General features: G+C 45.5%; 1 protein-coding gene across 6 annotated transcripts in view; it reads left to right on the forward strand.

Annotated features, from left to right (window-relative positions):
- LOC147025987 (phosphorylase b kinase gamma catalytic chain, liver/testis isoform-like) overlaps positions 1–19,600 on the forward strand; it is a 77,615-nt gene that overhangs the window by 39,977 nt on the left and 18,038 nt on the right. For all 6 annotated transcript variants that reach the window (XR_015058075.1, XR_015058074.1, XR_015058076.1 and 3 more), the window contains 2 exons: positions 11,806–12,204; positions 16,614–16,789. Coding sequence is in view for 1 of the 6 variants with exons in the window: in XM_085880955.1 (XP_085737081.1) it covers positions 11,806–12,204; positions 16,614–16,789 (575 nt within the window). In the remaining 5 variants the exon portion in view is untranslated. The remainder of the gene's footprint in view (positions 1–11,805; positions 12,205–16,613; positions 16,790–19,600) is intronic.

The following is a 19,600-nucleotide window of genomic DNA, read 5'->3' on the forward strand; positions in this document are numbered from 1 at the left end:
GATGACAGACTGAGTCAACCCCCTGGTGTTAATTCAGCGGGAAACGGGGCTCGAACTCAGGACCCGAGGATCCCAAGCCACCACCCTAACCGCGAAGCCAACGCCAAGCTTGATCATCAGCTAGGCATCATTCTTCATCGAAGTTTCGATGCTTTCAGCCCAGAACCTCTCCAAACGGCGTATCCACAACCCCGGCCACCTATCCACATCGGTAGATTACTCCACATCAATGGACCCACAACCTCAATGTTTCAAGATAATATTTTTTGGAATACTTTCACAGATCAGCTCCAAAATTATTTCACCTAAATTAACGCAACAATCAATAAAAGTTAACAAAGGCAAAGATATTACAACGAGATACTGTATTAAATAATATATTTCCAATTCTAAAACTTTTTTGTTTGTTTTTGATAGGCCTGTCTCACAAAATGTTGTTGGCTGTCCTTCGTTTCCCTAATCATGGAGCTTTCCAAGATCATATATCCAAGATCCCTTAATATATCCAAGATCCCATTTCCAAGATCCCTTAATTAATATTGCTGTGGAGCCGGGTCTCAGTGGCGAGCACGACCGCTAGGGGGAGCAGTAGAGTCGACTCCACCGAACACCCGGAATTTAGGTCATACCTTTTAGATAAATCCGAAAGGTCATGGGTCCCTTATCAGACCGAAGATCGCCAATAGGTCGACCACGTGGGGTAGGGTCAATTGCCAATTTCGTCGTCAAACTACTGAGGAAATTCACCCTCGGCAGGATCTGCACAATCCGGGCCGTTACCGAGCCGGATCCGAGTCGTACCCCGAGTGGAGAGTACCAGAACCCTGCCGGCCAATTGCACGGTTACGGCAACAATGAGGCCTCCTAATTCCCGTTCGCAGTGCAGCAAACCAATGATAGAAAGGACAAGGACGACCTGGGACATTCAACAAGAGGGGATTTATTTACAATGGGGGGAAGGGAAGCACACAAAGAGCATAGTTATCCGAATAAGAAATGTAATGTACAATGAGCAAAAGAAAGCACTTAACTATTCTACTTGAAGACGGGGCCCACACACAGACACACACCCCCCAAAAGAAATGATGGCCACGGCCTTTATTGATACCCTCAGCTCAGAGGGAAGGTGAGCTGGAGGTAAGGATGCTAGCTTGGATCTTCCCGCCTCGTGCGGCCCTTGACGATCCGGCTCCACGGGACTCGAACCCGCAACTCAATGCAGCTGCATGCACCGGGTACGGAGGGCAGCGTCGGGCTCCAGCACGCTCCTCCGGCACGCGACGAGACAGCGAGCGCCAGCAGAGGAGACAGTCAAGCGATTCTCCGTGGGACAGACTCGCAGGCAGGCGATCCTCCGCGGGACAGGCTCAAGGGAAAAAGACCAGACCTCCTCGCGCACACCCGCTCTTCTCTTCACCCCCCTGACGCAACTCGCCTCTGGATTGGCCGGTTGGTGTCAAGCGATCCGCTCGCCGTTCATGATTCATCCGGGGGGCGTGGCGAGCATCCTCGCGGCCCGTCCCCCCTGAGAGGCATTCCTCCTTCTTCGGGCGACGTGCCTCCGGGATTGGCTGGAATGCGGCGTATGTCGCTCGCGCTTTGCCCATTGGCTGGAGGCAACACATCTTGCTCGACCCTGGAGCGGAGCCAATGCGTCGGTTGCCAATGGAACTCCACCCACAGGCGCCCGGCAGGTATGCACGTCAGAAAGGCCGATGGTGGAAGGGAGACAGGGAGGATGCCGTTGTTGGTGGTGTAAAAATCCTAACTATAAAAGAACTTTGTAGCGCACGTACACTTAATTCCCATTAGACATAGGGGAAAGGGAGCTATCTATCCACATTTACTTCACAAAATAACTGAGCTACGCGGACCTGAATGTTGAGTGCTCATGGCTGCCAGATTCGTAACAATATATCCAAGATCCCATATCCTACCACAGTCACTTAACTATGGTTGGATCTTGCATGGCTCCACAGTTGTGGGAGAGACCATGCTTTGTCCCATGTGTTGCAGACCCTGTTGAGTTTTCTGTTGTTGTCTTACGTTGTTGTTACTTGTCCTTTTGTTCCCCCACTCACTGTTTGGACAGAGTATTGACATGCTTTTGTTTGTATAGATCGTCGAGGCTTGTGTAAGAGCTAGTACACTGAATGGATCAGGACGTAACAGGCCAAAAGGAACAGCAGAGAGGGGGAGGCGAGAATTACAATCATTTGCCAGATTCTCAAACTCTGAGTCAAATCTCGCAACTTTATCTAAATGTTGTTTAAGCATGTCTTTGTTGTGATTACTTTGGCCATCTTGTGTACGTTTTAACAAAGTGAGCTGCGAGTATACATCCGGCTTTGGCAGTCTCACGGCTGGCATCTGAAACGTTTGATCGATCAGTCTTGGTTGAGCTTTTATGAGCATGGCCTCAACCAACAAATCCTAACTCCCCAACCCCACACCCCACATACCATCTATACAGATCCCCCTTCCCACCCCTTACTCCTACCTCATGCCACTGTTCCCAACACACGACCCTATCCCCATTCTCCATACCTTCCCAGGACTCCATTTGGTGCAGATTGGGGGCACCAAATTGGTCGAGCATCACGCTAATTAGCACCACCGTCTCGTATTAAATTATGCGGAGCAAGCCTAAGATGTGTGGCATCGTCTTGATGTGTGGCGTTTAATTGCCGCAGCCAATTAACCCTCAACAGGCTTTTCCTAATCGCCAATGAAAGCCAATGATTTCATGTCAGGTCAGGTTCGATCTGTGACCTGCTACAGGTACCATGTAAACCTGTACTAACCTGTTCCATGGTCGGGTTGTCGGCGACTAAACCGTCTCCCCCACCAGGTTTTCTGGTGAGGAGGGTGTTTGGATATGGACACCCAGCAGGATTAAAAACAAAACCTGTCAAAGGGCGGAGGAGCTCCTTGTGAGCCAACGGCCATCCATATCTAGTGCCCAACTGTGTCTGCGGACGTCCTCCTGCAGTTGGGGTCACTTCTTATTAGGAGGTTGGTGGCAGGATTTGCACTCCGGCCACCGTAAAACCCTTCATTCCGCAAAACGCAAAAACGCAAAAAAATCTGAAAACCCACTCCGTGGGAGTACCTCCTGTGCAGCTTCCCTTCGCAGGGCAGCTCACCGGATGACGGGATTGGGGCAAAGCCTTCGGGACCCCCAATCGTTAATAGGAGGGAAACCACGGGGTAACATCCCTGGGTCAGATTGCGGGAGAGTGTGTCGGAGTGGTGCTGAGGTGTCGTCCACCAGACGGCGGTCTCCTTGGGTTAACCTGAGGCGGTCCCTTCGGGTGGGTGCCTGGAATGTCCTATCCCTAAGAGAGGATGATCACCTGTCTCTGTTATCATCTGAGCTCAAGCGTTTGGACATCGGGATTGCAGCTCTCTCTGAGGTTCGGAGACCGGATTGCGGCGAGATAATGGTGGGTGGTTACACCTACTATTGGTCTGGTCGCTCTGATGGTTACCATGCCCAAGGAGTTGCTGTAGCTGTGTCCAATAAGCTGACCCCAATGATAATTGAGGTAACACCGGTCAACGAGCGTATTATGAGATTAAGGATTCGTCACTCCTTAGGTGTCATTTCCCTGGTCTCTGTTTATGCTCCGACTGAGGCGAGTGATCTCACCGTGAAGGATGCATTCTACGCCACACTCGAGTCTGTGGTTGATCAGTGCCCCAGACGAGATACACTTCTAGTCTTGGGGGATTTCAATGCATCGACTGGAACTGATAGGACGGTTATGAGGTGTGTGTTGGTCCCCATGGGTCAGGAACTATGAACCAGAATAGCACTAAGTTCCTTGACTTTGCAAGAAGTCATGGACTTAGGGTGGCTGGTTCATGGTTTCAGCGCCCACAAGCTCATCGCTGGACTTGGTATTCCAATGCTGGCGGTGTGGCAAAGGAGATTGACCATGTCCTCATTGACGGTCGTTGGAGGATGATCCAGAACTGCAGGGTCTACCGGAGTGCTCAGTTCCTCAATACTGACCACAGGCTTGTTGTAGCAACTCTAAAGCTGCACCTTAAATCCTGGAGAATGGTACCATCCCAGCCGAGGCTGGATGTTGCCAAGCTCAGGGATGAGAGAGTAGCTGAGGAGTTTGCGAACAGGCTGAGTGGACACTTGGGGGTCTGGGTGCTTTGCGGGGTCCTGAAGAGTTGTGGAGCGCCTTCAAGACCACCGTCCTTGATGTTGCCGGTGGATGCCTTGGAGCTCACCGCAGGGCAAAGAAGAATTTTGTCTCTCAAGGGACACTGGATACCATTGACCAGAGTCGCAGGGCCAGGCTGAATGGCAGAGCTGAGCTGTTCAGGGAGCTGAGGCGTAAAACTGTACGTGCACTGAGGGTGGACAAGGAGGCCTTTGTGCGAGGAATCTGTGAGGGGGTAGAGCATCACCTGTGGACAGGTGATTCTCGTCCCGCTTACAGGGGTCGCGCATTACGTTCATCCAAGCCCATCCCTCGGAGCACTACAGTTCGAGCAGAGAGTGGTAGGCTCTTGACAGAGGAGTTTGAAGTGAAGGCCCGCTGGGCCGGTTACTTTGAGCGGTTGTACCAGGCTGATCCCCCAGCTGTCGAGTTGGACGTCAAGGGTGTTACAATCCCTGTTGCTGACCCTCGAATCAACTGTGGTCCACCTACGCTTGTGGAAACACGGGCTGCGGTGAACCAGTTGAAACGGGGCAAAGCTCCAGGGATCTGTGGCATCCATGCCGAACTTCTCAAGGCTGGTGGAAATGCTGCACTCGTGTCGTTGCATGCAGTTTTGTGCTCTGCCTGGAACACAGGCATTATCCCAACTGACTGGAAGAGGGGCCTTGTTGTCCCTCTCTGGAAAGGGAAGGGTGATCGCCAAGACTGCAACAACTACCGAGGGGTGACGCTGCTCTCAGTGCCGGGCAAGGTCTTTGCTCGGATAATTCTCGATAGGGTTCGCCACCATCTGCTTGAGCACCAGCGTCCAGAGCAGTCAGGCTTTACACCAAAGAGGTCAACGATTGGACCGTATCCTTGCACTTCGTGTCCTCACCGAACGCAGACAAGAGTTTCGGCAGGGGCTGCTTGCAGCCTATGTTGATCTCTGTAAAGCGTTCGATTCAGTGAATCGGGACGTCCTCTGGAGGATTCTTGGTCTTCGTGGGGTGCCACCAAAACTGATCGATCTGATGTCTGAACTCTACTCTGGTACTGAGAGTGCTGTGAAGTGTGGTGGTACCATCTCTGACTTATTTCCAGTTGTTACTGGAGTTCGTCAGGGATGTGTACTTGCCCCCACACTTTTCAGCACTTGTATGGACTGGATTCTAGGGAGGATGTCGGAGAGATCAAGTTGCGGTGCGTCATTTGGGAATGTCAAGATCTCGGACCTTGACTTTGCAGATGATGCAGTCATCTTTGCGGAGACTTTAGACATCCTCTTGGGGGCCCTCGAGGTGCTGAATGAGGAGTCGGAGCCGTTGGGATTACGGGTTTCTTGGGTCAAAACTAAGATCCAGGCTTTCGGTGACATCTTGGATGCTGCTGTCCTGTCTGTGTCTGTTTGTGGTGAGGATGTTGAGGTCGTGGAGAGATTCACTTACCTTGGCAGTGATATTCATGTCTCTGCTGGCTGCGAGTCAGAGGTCAATGACGTCTGGGTCGGGCCTGGGGAGTCATGGATTCACTGGATCATGGGGTGTGGCGCTGCCGGTACCTGTGCGGGAGGACGAAAGTCCGAGTCTTCAGGTCCTTGGTACTTCCAGTCTTGCTCTATGGGTGCGAGACTTGGACTCTGACCAAGGATCTGAGACGGAGACTTAATTCCTTTGGTACCAGGTCTCTTCGGAGAATCCTTGGCTATCGCTGGTCGGATTTTGTGTCCAACGAGCGGTTGCTGAGAGAGACTCGGATGAGATTTGTTACCTGCATAGTCCGTGAGCGTCAGTTGCGGCTGTATGGACATGTGGCTCGTTTTCCTGACTCTGATCCTGCTCACCAGATTCTCTCAGCGAGGGAGTCTCATGAGTGGAGGAGGCCAGTGGGTCGACCACGTGCCTCATGGTTGCAACAGGTTGACCATCATCTCAAGGAGATGGGGATGGGCCTGGCATCTGCCTGGGGGATGGCCAGACGGAGGCCCCTGGAGTACCGGCGGAAAGTGGACGCAGCGACGTGCTGTTCTGGCACATGCTCCCATACCTGACCTGACCTGAATGAAAACCACAACAACCAGAATTCACCTCGAGACCAGGTTTGTTTAATGCAATAATGATAATGGTCACAGGGAAGGGAACAGAAGGAATGAACAATAAAACCCCTTAACCCAATTTCCGTGCATACACACGTGCCCAACTAAACAAACTGAGACCTTGATTAAACAAGTTAAATAAAGACATAAAATGTCACAGCCCCCATTGCTTTAGTAATTTTGCTGGCCGAAGTTAAAGGGCTAGCCCATATTTATGTATAACTAAAATGGCCACCAGTCTACCAGTCGGCCATCTTTGATCAGATCCCAAAATAAAGTGAGGTGCACGTGTATCCCATCATGTACTGTGCTTGTGCCAAGTTTGACCAAAATCAGACCATACATGGCTGAGAAATGCTTGGGGACACATTTAAGTAACAAAATGGCTGCCAGTTGGCCATCTTTGATATAATCTCGAAAAAAAAGATGTGCTTATGTCAGCCATCATTCATCAGCCAGCCATCTTTGTTCCAGGTTTGAACAAGATCGGTAAATGCATGTCTTAAATGATTGAGGACGTGTTCGACACCCGTTTTTTTTATAACTGAAATGGCCGCCTGTCGGCCAGCTTGGGTCTGAAGTCGAAAAAAATGACGTGCACATGTACAACATCGTGTGTTGGCTTTATGCCAAGTACAAATAAAGTTGGTCCGTACATGTCCGAGATATGGTTGCAGACACACGCACGCATGCATGGACACGAAAATTGAGACTAAATCCATAAGCCTCTGTTTCGGACTAAGTCCAACGGGAGCGAATAAGTCCTTCGGGCCCAATCATTCACACCACGGTTAAGAGACAGAGGGAATCACGAGACATAAATAACGTGTGATGACCAACGGGACACCGCAGGATGGATAGTCAAGGTCCGGTTCGGCTCCAGCCGCTCTGGCAGGGAATGTGCTGTTATGCCTCGTCACACTGGCTTGGTGGGAGAGGGGACGGTGTGGCTCTGGCTGTGGTAGGAGTGAGGAAGCGCACAACTTTCCACCAAGCTGATTCGGATTCTCCTCTGGTGTCTGTCTTTGCTCTCCCCTTCATCTCCTCGAGCCCAAGCATCATCGATGACGTGTCACACCCCTCCCCTCTCACTCACCGCTGGCCTGTAACCCAGTCCATATGCGGGGCAAACCCATCTGTGACCCTTAAGCTGCCGATGCCTCGGCAGGCTCGGTCAACATTTCCAGCAACTCTCGTTTTCCCACCCAGCTAGTCCCAAAGCATAGCGAACACACTTCAGAAGAACAGAGACGGATTTATAAAGGTGAGGACATTAAGATGAAGTAAAAAGGGTTGATTATTTTAGATATAAACACTGGAAGAAGGAGACGACATCTATTACATAAAGTGAGGCATTTCTAATATCACAATTCATTACGTCACATTTACGTGATAACATTCACCAAGGATATTACTGCACTTTACCGAGCATTATTCACCCCATGGAATCATTTCCTCCACAATATGTTCAATTGCTTTCATTTCATATTTACCTCCACCACCGAAGGTTGATGAAGGTTATGTTTTCACAACCGTCTCTCTGTCTGTCAGTGTCTTTAAACAGGATATGTCAAAAAGTTGTGCACAGATTTGGGCGAAATTTGGTGGAGAAGGTTGGGTGTGTGATAAGGACGAAATGATGAGATTTTGGTGAAGATCTTGATCCGGATCCGGATATGACGATTAAAAAAGAACAATTTTTTTCAGTGATTTGTTTTTGGGTTTTTTTCAACATTGAAAGATGGGGCCAAAATGATATCTAGCACAATATCTCAAAACGTTACTTACAGATCATGGCAAAACTTGGTGGATGAGTTGGGTTGGTGACGAGAACAAGCCGATTAGATTTTGATTAAGGTCTGGATGCAGATCCCGCCTATCAGTGGGATACAAAACGTAAACTGTTCAGTCTGGTGGAGGTATGCGCTCTACCAAGTGCCGTTCTAGTTTATGTAATGCAGTGATGTTGGCTGACTTCCAAGCAGATGGAAGATGACCTTGGCCAAATGATAGCGTGAAAAGAGCGGGTTCTTAGGCCACGTGAGCTCAAGCTGTCCGGTCAAGTTGCAGAATCGGAGTCGAGGGTTGCCAGAAACTTATCCGACTCAGGAGTATTTGGGTGTGACTGGGTAGAGTGGGTACAAAGAGCAAGGAATTGGGGCACAATATTTGTTAACAAACACAGAATCGAGGCATTCAGCCTTCTCACAAGCGGATTTGCCTGTGGTGCCATTTGAAGGGATGAAGGGGGAGTATACACCAGGGACAGACTTAACAAGGCACCACTACCATCATGTTTGAAGGAGACAGGTTTGAGAGTTCTGCTTTGAGGTTGGTCAGGTATTGTTTTCTGGGTCTCTTTAAGGCTGGGTTAGGTGTGGTTAATGCGGATAGAAAAGATTGTGGGTAGGGATGGGTGATGACTTTGGATAGTGGTGCACTGCTTGCTTGAAGCACCAGAGGGAAGAGTGGGATTGAACAGCCTCATGAAGGAAGATTTACGGTGTTCTTGTTACCCAGCTGATTTGTAACTTGCACAGGTGTACAAATACAGGGTGTGTCAATAAAAGGTTAACCACTTCAAAACTTTATTAACCAAGACATTGAGTAATAAAACAAAAAATCAACTCGGAAAATGAAAACCAAATCATGGAGAAAAGAAACTCATTATGTGTTAATGCGCTTTTAGTTGAGGCGTTCGGTGTGAGCACCCCCACGCACACAACACGAATTGTGAAGTTTTCAATGATGTTTCTGCAAGTTTTCATGGTTACTGTCTGCACATGTGCCTCAACGGCTGCCTTCGGATCAGGTTCAGATCTGGGGTGTTCCTTGTAGCTCCCCAGAGGAAAAAAAATCCAGCGGGTTGAGGTCGGGTCTGTGTGGAGACAAGAAAATTTTCCGTACGCAAACTGAGAACTCGTAGGCTGTATGCGAGGTAGCATCGTCTTGCATGAAGCACTGTCGCCGGAGGGCTGCAGTGCTCATCGATTGCTTCAAGTCTTCGTAAAATGCGTTGACAATCAACCGGTATCGTTCTTGATTGATGGTAACCGTTCTTCCATTTTTGTCTTTAACCCAACACGGCCCAAAGGCACCTCTGTAGCTGATAGCCACAAAGGCAGTGACTTCTCTTCAACCTCATCTGGGCGTTGACGTCCCCAGAAAATGTTGTGCGAATGGACAGCACCATTGACGTGAAAGTGTGCCTCGTCACTAAACCACACATCACGAATCCAGTTTTGGGTTTGCCTCCATCTTCTGTTGCAGCATCTCACACACGGCGACTCGTGCTGCTTTATCCCCATCGTTGAATTTATGGGCTGTTGTGATGTGGTGAGGAAAGAGGTTTAAACCTTACTTCATTGTTCTTCTGATACTGCTGGGAGTGAGACCCAGTTCAGCTGATCTTTGTCGATGCTATTTCTTTGGACTTTGCATGATTGACTCACGCACTCATTCCATGTTTCCTTCACACCGTACACTTCTTGGGCGACCGGACCTTCCCTTGTCAATGTTGAGAATCGTCCCTTGACTTTTGAACTTTTTCACAAGTTTCCAAATGGCTGGCTTGCTTGGCTTGTTTCTGGGATGCCCTCCATATTCAGTCCAGAACCTCGTCTGGACAGAAGCAATTGATTTGGTCTCAAAATACCACTCAAAATACCACGTGACAATGTTTACTCTTTGCTCTGTAGAAAACGTCATTTTTTTTCGGTGGAATACGTTGGTTATGCTTGAATGACTTCTCCAAAGATCATTGATCGCTCCTGTAAAACAAGAAAAAAAATTAAGGTAGTGACTAAAAGTACAAAGGTCATTTGAAGAGGTTTTATTGACGTCAAGGTTAACCTTTTATTGAAAAGATTAACCTTTTATTGACATCAGACCAAATCAAGTCTGCTTTAAATCAGCAAGTTTTTATTTTCATCCGCTGCACAGGAAGTCTTAGCTGAAGGAAGTCTGATATGAGATGTTAATTGAAGGTTGTGCCAAATCATTGTTCATGAAGGTTTGAATGGGAAGGCTTTGGCGTAAAAAAAACAAAAAAACCAGTTTCCGGTAACCTGACCTACCCCCCACCTCCTCCCCGCCCCCCAAAAAAGAACACATTGTGAAGGGGAAAAATAACACCTGATCGACCCAACATTTAAAAGGATGGAGCACGGACAATCTCCATAGGTTGGCATCTATGGGGAGGAGGAAATTCCTCCCTAGGAAATGCCCCGTTGAGTGCGGTGAGAAAGGTGGCGCCATTGTTGTGGCGTCGCTGGTACCCAGAGTGCCTCGGGAAGTGATGACACTCTCCTGACCTCAGTGGCTGTGTTTGTCTCATCTAACAGTCCTGTGTTGTCTCTTGTATTTGGCTTACGTCTATGTGTATAGCAGCTCCACTATGAGCCTTAGATCCTGTAAAAAATTATATAACAATAAAGAGAATCGGTGTTAGTTTAATTCAGTTAATGGGTCAGATAATTTCCTGGTCCTTTTACAAATGGTGCACAATCCACTTGCGGTCTCTTGTTCACAATTGGAAAATGGACCCTGGACAGACGTTCCCAAACCGATGACAGAAGTCATGGCTGCCGTGAAGCTATTTAGTGTTTGGTTTGAGCATTTAAAGTGTCGATGTGGTGACCAAGAGCCACAGGATGTCACTCGCATGAAGTCATCACAGTTACCATGAAAAAAAACTAAAAGGTGTTAAAGCTTGTCTTTATCATTATTCAGACCATCTTCAATGTTCGGAAACCTTGCAGAGATGTTCAATTCCATCTATCCATTGGGGGCCGTACTCTAAAGAGAGTGTCGGTGCTGCCAAAGCAGTTCCCTGGGCTGTTGGGCACAATCCTGGACGGGTCGCCACTCCGACGCAAGATACTCGAACGGCTCATTCATCCCAGCAAGCAGGCACTCATTTTGCCGACCTCAGAAGGATGATAGGCCGAGTCAACCCCACCTGGTATTAATCCAACAGCCAAGTAGGATTTGAACTCGGGACCTTAGGATCACAAGCCCACCACCCAAACCATTAAGCCAACACCAGGCATATTGTTAAATTGGTGTCACTTAATCTTCTGACTTGTGTACACAATACTATTTTATCCATAATTTTGTATCATTATGGACATGTTTAAGTTGATGATGCTAGAACTTTCCAACCTTCAACACGTGTATCCTCCATTTGAACTTATTAAAGAAAGAAACAATCCCTTCCTATACCCCATTCATCGAGGAGCATGTTACCAGAAACCCGACATTTTTTTTGGGGGGGGGGTGGGCTCATTTAGTCATTTTGTCTCTATTCTGCATGACCTTACATTGAAAACCATCATGACTTGTCAAACACAATCTTAGATGATATTTATCTGCACAAAAACAATGGATGTGAAAATCTATATGGCAGTCTTAAAAGGCATCCAAGTGGCCTCTTTCCACGATCGTCCACTAGCACCGTTCTCTCAAAACCTTGTGATAACAAATGATGATGTTGATGATGTTACGTGGAACTTTGGCTTACCAAATCTTCTTTATCCCTTTCCATAGGCAGCAGATGATGGCTGAGAAAGAGCAGGAGGGAAAAGATGTGATAGAGAAGAGGGTTGAGCAAAGAAAAGAGCGAGCAGGCTCAGGGAAAAGGGGAGAGAAGGTGAAGGATGAGTCAGAAGAACAAAGAGGAGAAAAAGCAAGTACAGAGAAAAAGATGGATCGTGCAAAAGAGCGGGTAAAGAAAAGATCTGGAAAACGGGTGGACGAGAAGACAAAAGAGGCCGGTCGCAAAGGTCGTACATCAGAGACGAGGCGAGTACAAAATCGGGAAGAGGAGGCAAAAAGCTCGAGTTTGGAGAAAAGAAAAACAAAGGCTGGACAAGTTGAACAAGATGAGGAGTGGATGGACCCACGGTCTTTCTACCTGAAATACGAGCCTCGAGAAGTTATTGGTTGGTGAGTTCTTGATGTGAGGTTTGTTGATCATATTGATGGTGTTACCTATTGAGTTGCCAAGTGTTGAGGAAAATGAAAGAAAAGTCTGATTCACTGTTGTGTTTTTGGGGTTTTCATTACGGTGAACTGCTATATCATATTTCTACCTCCACCACCGAAGGTGGATGGAGGTTATGTTTTCACCCCTGTCTGTCTGTTGGGTTGCCGAACTAGGTGACCCTTATTGTCAGTAATTCTGTCTGTTTGTTTGGATGTTTGTTCGTTTGTCATCCGCATAATTGGTAGTAAACGTGGGCGGATTTTGACCAAACTCGGGTGGTAGGTACATCTTATGACCAAGTGCTTTGGAAATTGTGATGGTTGCTAGGGACGCTTTGGTTCCCTAGCAACAACCGAAAAACCTTCAAAATCGGTACCGTTCACGCAAAATCAATTCTGAAAGCCATTATCCCACGTCGGATGATGAAATTTGGAACGAATGATCTACAGGTGATGCTCTATCAAATATATTCCGGTTTTGTGATATATGGAATACTTTACCCACAGCGCCCCCTACAATTAGGGTATGCGCGAAAATTGGCGAAAATTGAAGGCCCCCTAACGACCAGGTGAGTGCATCGATACGAATGAAACTGCAGGTTCATGGTACTCAACGAGTACTACAACTTTGCCTCAGGACATATTGACCGATTTCGCTTCGGTCAGGGGTCAAGGGTCAATTAGTGCAAAATCGATAATATGTGAGAGCTGGAGGTGCCTTCGCGCCAAATGCTACTCCTCCTAGGGTTATGGTCGGATGGTCATGAAAATTCACACTAATCATCTGGAATACATTGTGCACAAACGATCAAGCCAGATTTTCGATTTAGATCTTTGTTCACCCACAGCACCCCCTCAAACTTTGGGGATTTATGATTTCAAACCGCGTTTTTGGTACTTTTCATTCAAATGGATACCGAGTAGTTATCAGTAGATGGAACTGGATGAGATTTGGTATGCATAATCTTAAGGTGATTCCCTATCCGCTATATGACATCCATTTTGCTCTATATCTTATAGTTTCCATGCTCGGCGACCCATCGCCGCCTACCGGCTTGTTTGTTTGTTTGCTTGTGAACAAAATATCTCAAAAAGTTGTGGATGAATTTGAACGAAATTTGGTGGAGAGCTTGGGTATGTGACAATGACGAAATTATTAAATTTTGGTGAAGAGCAGAATCCGGATCTGGATCTGAAAGTTGTTAAAGTAATTTTTCACTATTAAGAGATGGGGCCAAAAACGACATATGGCAGGATATCTCAAAAAGTTGTGGACAGATTCGGACGAAACAAGGTGGATGAGTTGGTTAGGTGACAATAACAAGCCGATTAAATTTTACTTCAGGTCCGAATCCAGATCTAGCCTATCGGTGGGATGCAAAGCGTAAACTAATTGGCCTGTTGTAGGTACACGCTCTACCGATCCTTATCTTCACCAAAATCGAATAAGTTCATCCTTGTCACACACCAAACCTGTCCACCAAGTTTCATCTGAATCTGTCCATAACATGTTGAGATATTCTGCTCACAGACAGACAGACAAACGGGTGAATACAAAACCTCCGTCCGCCTTCTTTGGTCAAGGTAACCAGAGTTGGTGTCAAAGCCACCCAATGCTCGCCTGTTTATACATTTATCGTTTTTAAAAGACTAGTCTAATAATTAATATTTTTTATAAAGCATTGCAGTGAAGTTTGATCCAAATAATTTTAAAGCAATATATGTATTTGTATATTGCAATCAGTAACAAGAGCGCAAGTGAGCACAAAATATGCCCGAACAAGAAGGTATATACAGAATTGTGCGACTACATGGAAAACAGCATTCTGGTTGCCATGGCAACCACTTTAGTTGACGAACGTATGTCGCGACACACCGTCTCCACAGTCTGTACCGAGGTACCAAATATGAAACGTGAAAGTTGAAAACTTTGGGAGTTAGAATGCGGACAGGAACGGATGGAAAATTGCATCCTGGTTGCCATGGCAACCACTTTAGATGATGAATGTATGTAACGACACACCGTCTCCACAGTCTGTACCTAGGTACCAAATATGAAGCGTGAAAGTTGAAAACTTTGGGAGTTAGAGTGCGGACAGGAACGGACGGACGACCGGTATCACATAATACGCCCCGATATATATATATATATATATATATATATATATATATATATATATATATATATATATATATATATATATATATATATATATATATATAAATTGGGCGTATAAAAAATAGTGTGGTGGATAAAAACATAAGAAAGGAAAAAATAACTTGCACCAAAAACTTTAACATTTTCACGCTCACGCTCACGCCAGGGGTATCGCTATAGCTCTCTGTTCTTCGAACAAGCGAACTAATAAAAACCATCTCGATTGATATTTGATAAGTTTCATTTGAGATAATTAGGTTTAATTAGAGGCTGAAGCTCAGCTCTAGAAAGGATTAGAATGTACACCTAACTGCTAGGTCCTGTGATATAAGGGGTAATGTTTGTGTTGCTATATTCAATAAGAAGGAACGACCAACTCTCAGAGCTGTCTCGGAGGTAAAGTTTCGACCACTAAGCGGCCTTCATCATGGACGTTGTGTGCCTGGTGTGCAGTATTCAGCCAGGGAGAGGGGGAATCACGTGGCTGGATTAAGATGTAGCATCGTTTCATTGAACACTACAACCATTTTTTGTAGCATTCGAGTGAAAAAAAAAAAACTGAGCATCTTAAGCTACAAAAAAATCCTCTGGGCGAAGATGTTTATTCCTTGATGAGTCCATGATGGTTCCACAGCATTAGTGTTGTTGAACAGTTAAGTCCCAAAATGAAGCCAACAGTTCGAGGCATTTGAACACAAGACCATCAATAATTCCGGTTTGTGTCTTTGATGTAAAATAATAATTCATTGAAGTAAATGCAAATCTGGAGATGCCAAGCCATGAAAGCAATGTTGCAGGAATAACGAGAATGGCACTCGGTAGAGCACATACCTCCACCAGGCTGAACAGTTTACGTTTCATATCCCACTGATCGGCCAGATCTGAATCTGGACTTTAACCAAAATATTGTTCTTGTCACCTAACCAACTCATCCACATAGTTTTGTCATAACTCGTCCATAACTTTTTGAAATATAGTGCGATATGTCATCTCTCCATGATGAAGAATCACTTTAACAAAAAAAAAAAAATTCTCGCGTCCAGCTCTAGATTCAGATCTTCACCAAAATCTAATCAGTTCGTCCTTGTCACACACCAAACCTGTCGACCAAGTTTCATCCGAATCCGTCCACAATTTTTTTTGAGATATCCTGAACACAAACAGGCAGATAGGGGTGAAAACGTAACCTCCTTCACCTTCGGTGGTGGAGGTAAAAAGATAAACTTGCTCTTCTCTGTGCATGTGTGACCAGTTGAGATTCTGTCCAATTTGCCAAATTCAGAGCCAAAGTACTGTGAAACTGGAGGTTCGTTTTCCAATTCATGTTCTAAATATAACATTCAATTGAAATGAAGTTGTTCCTTGATCACAGACTGACGTCTGTAGACAGACAGACAAAGTGAACCTATTGCTTCACGCCCACAGGGTAAAAAATGAACTCTCCACAGGGCAGTGCCATGGACTGCCATCCAAAAGGAACAGTGTGCAGTGACCATGTGCCTGTGCAACGTTTAGATGAACAGAACACCAGTCTTGCGTCGCTGGTTGTTTTGGACTTTAATGTTCTAATCAGCAGGAAATGATGGTTCATAAAAGCAATAATGGCAACCAAGCCAATAAGAAGCTGGGAATCACCATATAATTGATGTCATGTTTTTATTAGGTTTGCAAAATGGTGCAATTTTTGACCACATGCCTTTCCTCCCTCTGTACGTCCCATACGTCCTCCTAATTCCTATCTCCGTTCAACCTCCTTCATCTTCTACCTCCACTTTGCCCATACAATCCTTTCTTTCTTTCTTACTCCTTTTGTCCCAATTATCTTCCTTGTCTCAATTTACCTTTAACTTATTCACTGTAACCATCCCCCCTCCCTGCCCCAAAGCATGCATATGTAAATATAAATATGGCTCCGAAGGAATACCTAAAATCTTGCTATCGCAGTGTGGATGTTTTCGTTTGCACATTCATATAACCTCCATCATATAAACTGCAAAAGGAAGGATTGATGAAATCATTTAAACCAAGTGAACTAACAATAATTATGTGCTGTCGGTGCCACTGAAGGATCTGAACACTCACTTTAAAGTAAGAGTCAATATTTACTCATGGTTGTGTAGTAACATGAGTGTGATGTGGTAAAGCTCTTAACGGTGGCATGGCAGGTGTGCTGAGTGTTCTCGTGTGCGTTGCGGTGTTTCCATTTGTGCAGTGGAGTGAGCAGCGTGGTGAGGCGGTGCTTGGAGAAGGCGACCGGACGCGAATTTGCTGTGAAGATTATCGATATGGCTCCAGAGAAGTTGTCTGCGGATCAAGCTTCGTATGTCCGTATAGCTACCCATGGGGAAGTGGACATTTTGCGTTCCGTTGCCGGACATAAAAACATCAGTAAGAAACAGTTTTATTATTATTATTGAGATTTTTTTTTTTAATTTTTACTGGTCTACGGCTTATGGAAGAGCTGTCATAAATCACACACATAGACAGACAGATGTCAGATAACACTAGACGACACTACTTCTAAACACCAGGCAATCACAGCTGGGGACCTTACGGTTAGTGATGTAACTTTTTGTCGGACTCTGGGTGCTCGAGACACCAACTTGTCTCTCCACAGTCAGCAAGGCAATTATGGAGCAATCTCTTCCAATTGAGGAGAACTAGCAAAGAACCCCTCCTTATGGACGGGTTAATTACCCTAGAATTTTCATATTTTAATACGATTTGTAATATCCGCTCCCACCGGGAGCAGTAATATGCCTGGTGTTGGCTTAATGTTTCGGGTGGTGGGCTTTGGATCCTAGTATCCTGAGTTCAAATTCCTCTCGGCTGTTGAATTAATACCAGGTGGGGTTGACTCTTCCTGTCATCCTTCCTGGGTTGGCAAAATGAGTGCCAGCTTGCTGGGATACTGTGTCGGAGTGGCGACCCGTCCAGGATTGTGTCCAATAGCCAAGGAGACTGCTAAGGCAGCACCAACGCTTTACACAGAGTATGGTCCTAATGGATGGATGGATGGATGGAGGAGCTGCGACATAAATCATGCACACTTGCAGACAGATACATGGGACAACACCAGACTATACTTTACACACAAACGCAGCCGTTGAGATTGGCGTAAGTGATGACATTCCCCTGAGTATTCTGCATGCCAGCGATGTCATTTCTTTACCTTTCTCTCTGGCACTCAGTGAAGGAATGAAGGAAGATTTTTTTTGCTCCCCATTGATGTCAACCTTTCGGGGGTTTTTCTCTGTTCTTTAAATGATGAGCGTCAAGCAAGGAAGCAGCACGTACCCTTTTAAAAATCTTTGGTATGACTCAGAAGGGATTCAAACTACCAACCTCCCAGACTCAGAGCAGATGCTCGAACCATTACTCCACCGATTCTGGTCAGTCTTGTTACTTGGAGAGAATTTGAGTCCTCCCCAACCCGGAACCCTCATCAGCATGTCACTATGAATTATATTTACTGCTTAAAACCTTCTTATGCACACTCCAAGTACAGCTAGCAGTTTTCAACTTATTATGTACAATGGCTCGAGTGCTCAGAAATCGAACACACAAACAAACATACAAAACTAGAGTTCTAGATTTTGTTTGTTAGTGTGTTTGCGCATACCTCTGCCAGACTGAACAGGTTACATTTTGTATCCTACTGAAAGGCCAGATCTGCATCCGGACTTGAACCAAAATCTAATGGGCTTGTTCTTGTCACTTACCAAAACTCATCCACAAAGTTTTGTCTGAACCCGTTCATAACTTTTTGAAATATCCTGCAATAAATCTTTTTTGGCCCCATCTCTCTATGGTGAAGAATCACTTAAATAATTATACTACCCATATCTTCATCATAATCAAACCAATTCGTCCTTGTCACACACACAACCTGTCCACCACGTTTCGTCTTAATCCGTCCATAATTTTTTGAGATATCCTGCTCACCGATAGGCAAACAAACAAACAGACAGACAGACGGGTGAATACATAACCTTTGTCTACCTTCTGTGACAGAGGTAACAAACGTACACATCCACAACAGCTTTTTACCTATGATAGTACCCTTTTTTGATGAATGACAATTATATTCAAGTACACATACGTATAAATAAAACTAATAAAAAAACAAGTTCCAAACATATTTAAATATAAATAAACCTCTTTCGGAAGCAGACGAAGGTTGCAGTACGTCGTCTTCTTCCTCCTCCTTCAATGAACGTGGACATATTTATCAATCGGAGACAAACTTAATAACCAGGCAACATCAACAGCACGTTCACCAGCATCCATTCGACAAATAATATCCAATTTCACTTCTAAGGTAACACTTTTGCAATGCTTTTTAGCCAACCTACAGTCCGGTACCTTTCATTATGTGTGAAGCAAAGTTCGGTAGTTCTTTCGGCAATGTTTGCGACTTCCCGATTTGGTTCGTTCGCAATGTACTCTGGCATCTTTATCAGTTCGGAATATGCTCGAGAATTAAAGGTATGGGTTTTAAAATGACAGACGTGTGTGTTGAGGCAACGAATATCGAGAAGTGGTATTAATAACGTGACGACGTATTTGCAAAGCGACGTCATCATCGGGGCGATTTAAAACCAGGGTTTTACCGTATTTAGGTTTTGAGTGAATTGCTGTTGTTAATATCATGGTATTTCATCGTTTTCATGGTTCAGTACTTTTGACGTAAACCATTATCAACTTTTACTTTATCTTTACGATAGTTTGAAAATTGGCATGTTAATGATGTTGGAGATTGAAATAAAACCTTTCTGGAGTTATAATTGAATTTGAAGGGCAGACATCGAGTGGACGTTTTAAAGGTATCATCTAATTTTGAAATGAATCATTGCTGATGGTAAGTAATTATGGTTTCTATGGACGATGTTGACAGGTCATACTACCCACAATAAAGCTTGATGGGCCTAAGTTGGAGAATCCAAACCCAGTTTAATAGTCTTGGTAGACTCCTTGATGAAAAAGCATGCTCCTTAAATGCAAAAAAAAGGTTTATATGAACATTGCGTTCCCTGCAGGGAAATATTTATGTGGTAATAGTGGTGCTCTAGTGCTGAGGACGTGTGACTGGCATCATCGAGGTTGTGTGCTCTAATCTGGCTGAAGCAGCAGGGATAAGAGTTTGGATTCTTGCCTTCTCAAAACTGAGGTGGTATCAGGAGAGATAAAATGTCACTA

Source organism: Eptatretus burgeri, chromosome 5 (assembly GCF_056783735.1).
Source record: "Eptatretus burgeri isolate ZD-2024b chromosome 5, Ebu_testis_v1, whole genome shotgun sequence".
NCBI classification, from domain to species: Eukaryota; Metazoa; Chordata; class Myxini; order Myxiniformes; family Myxinidae; genus Eptatretus; species Eptatretus burgeri.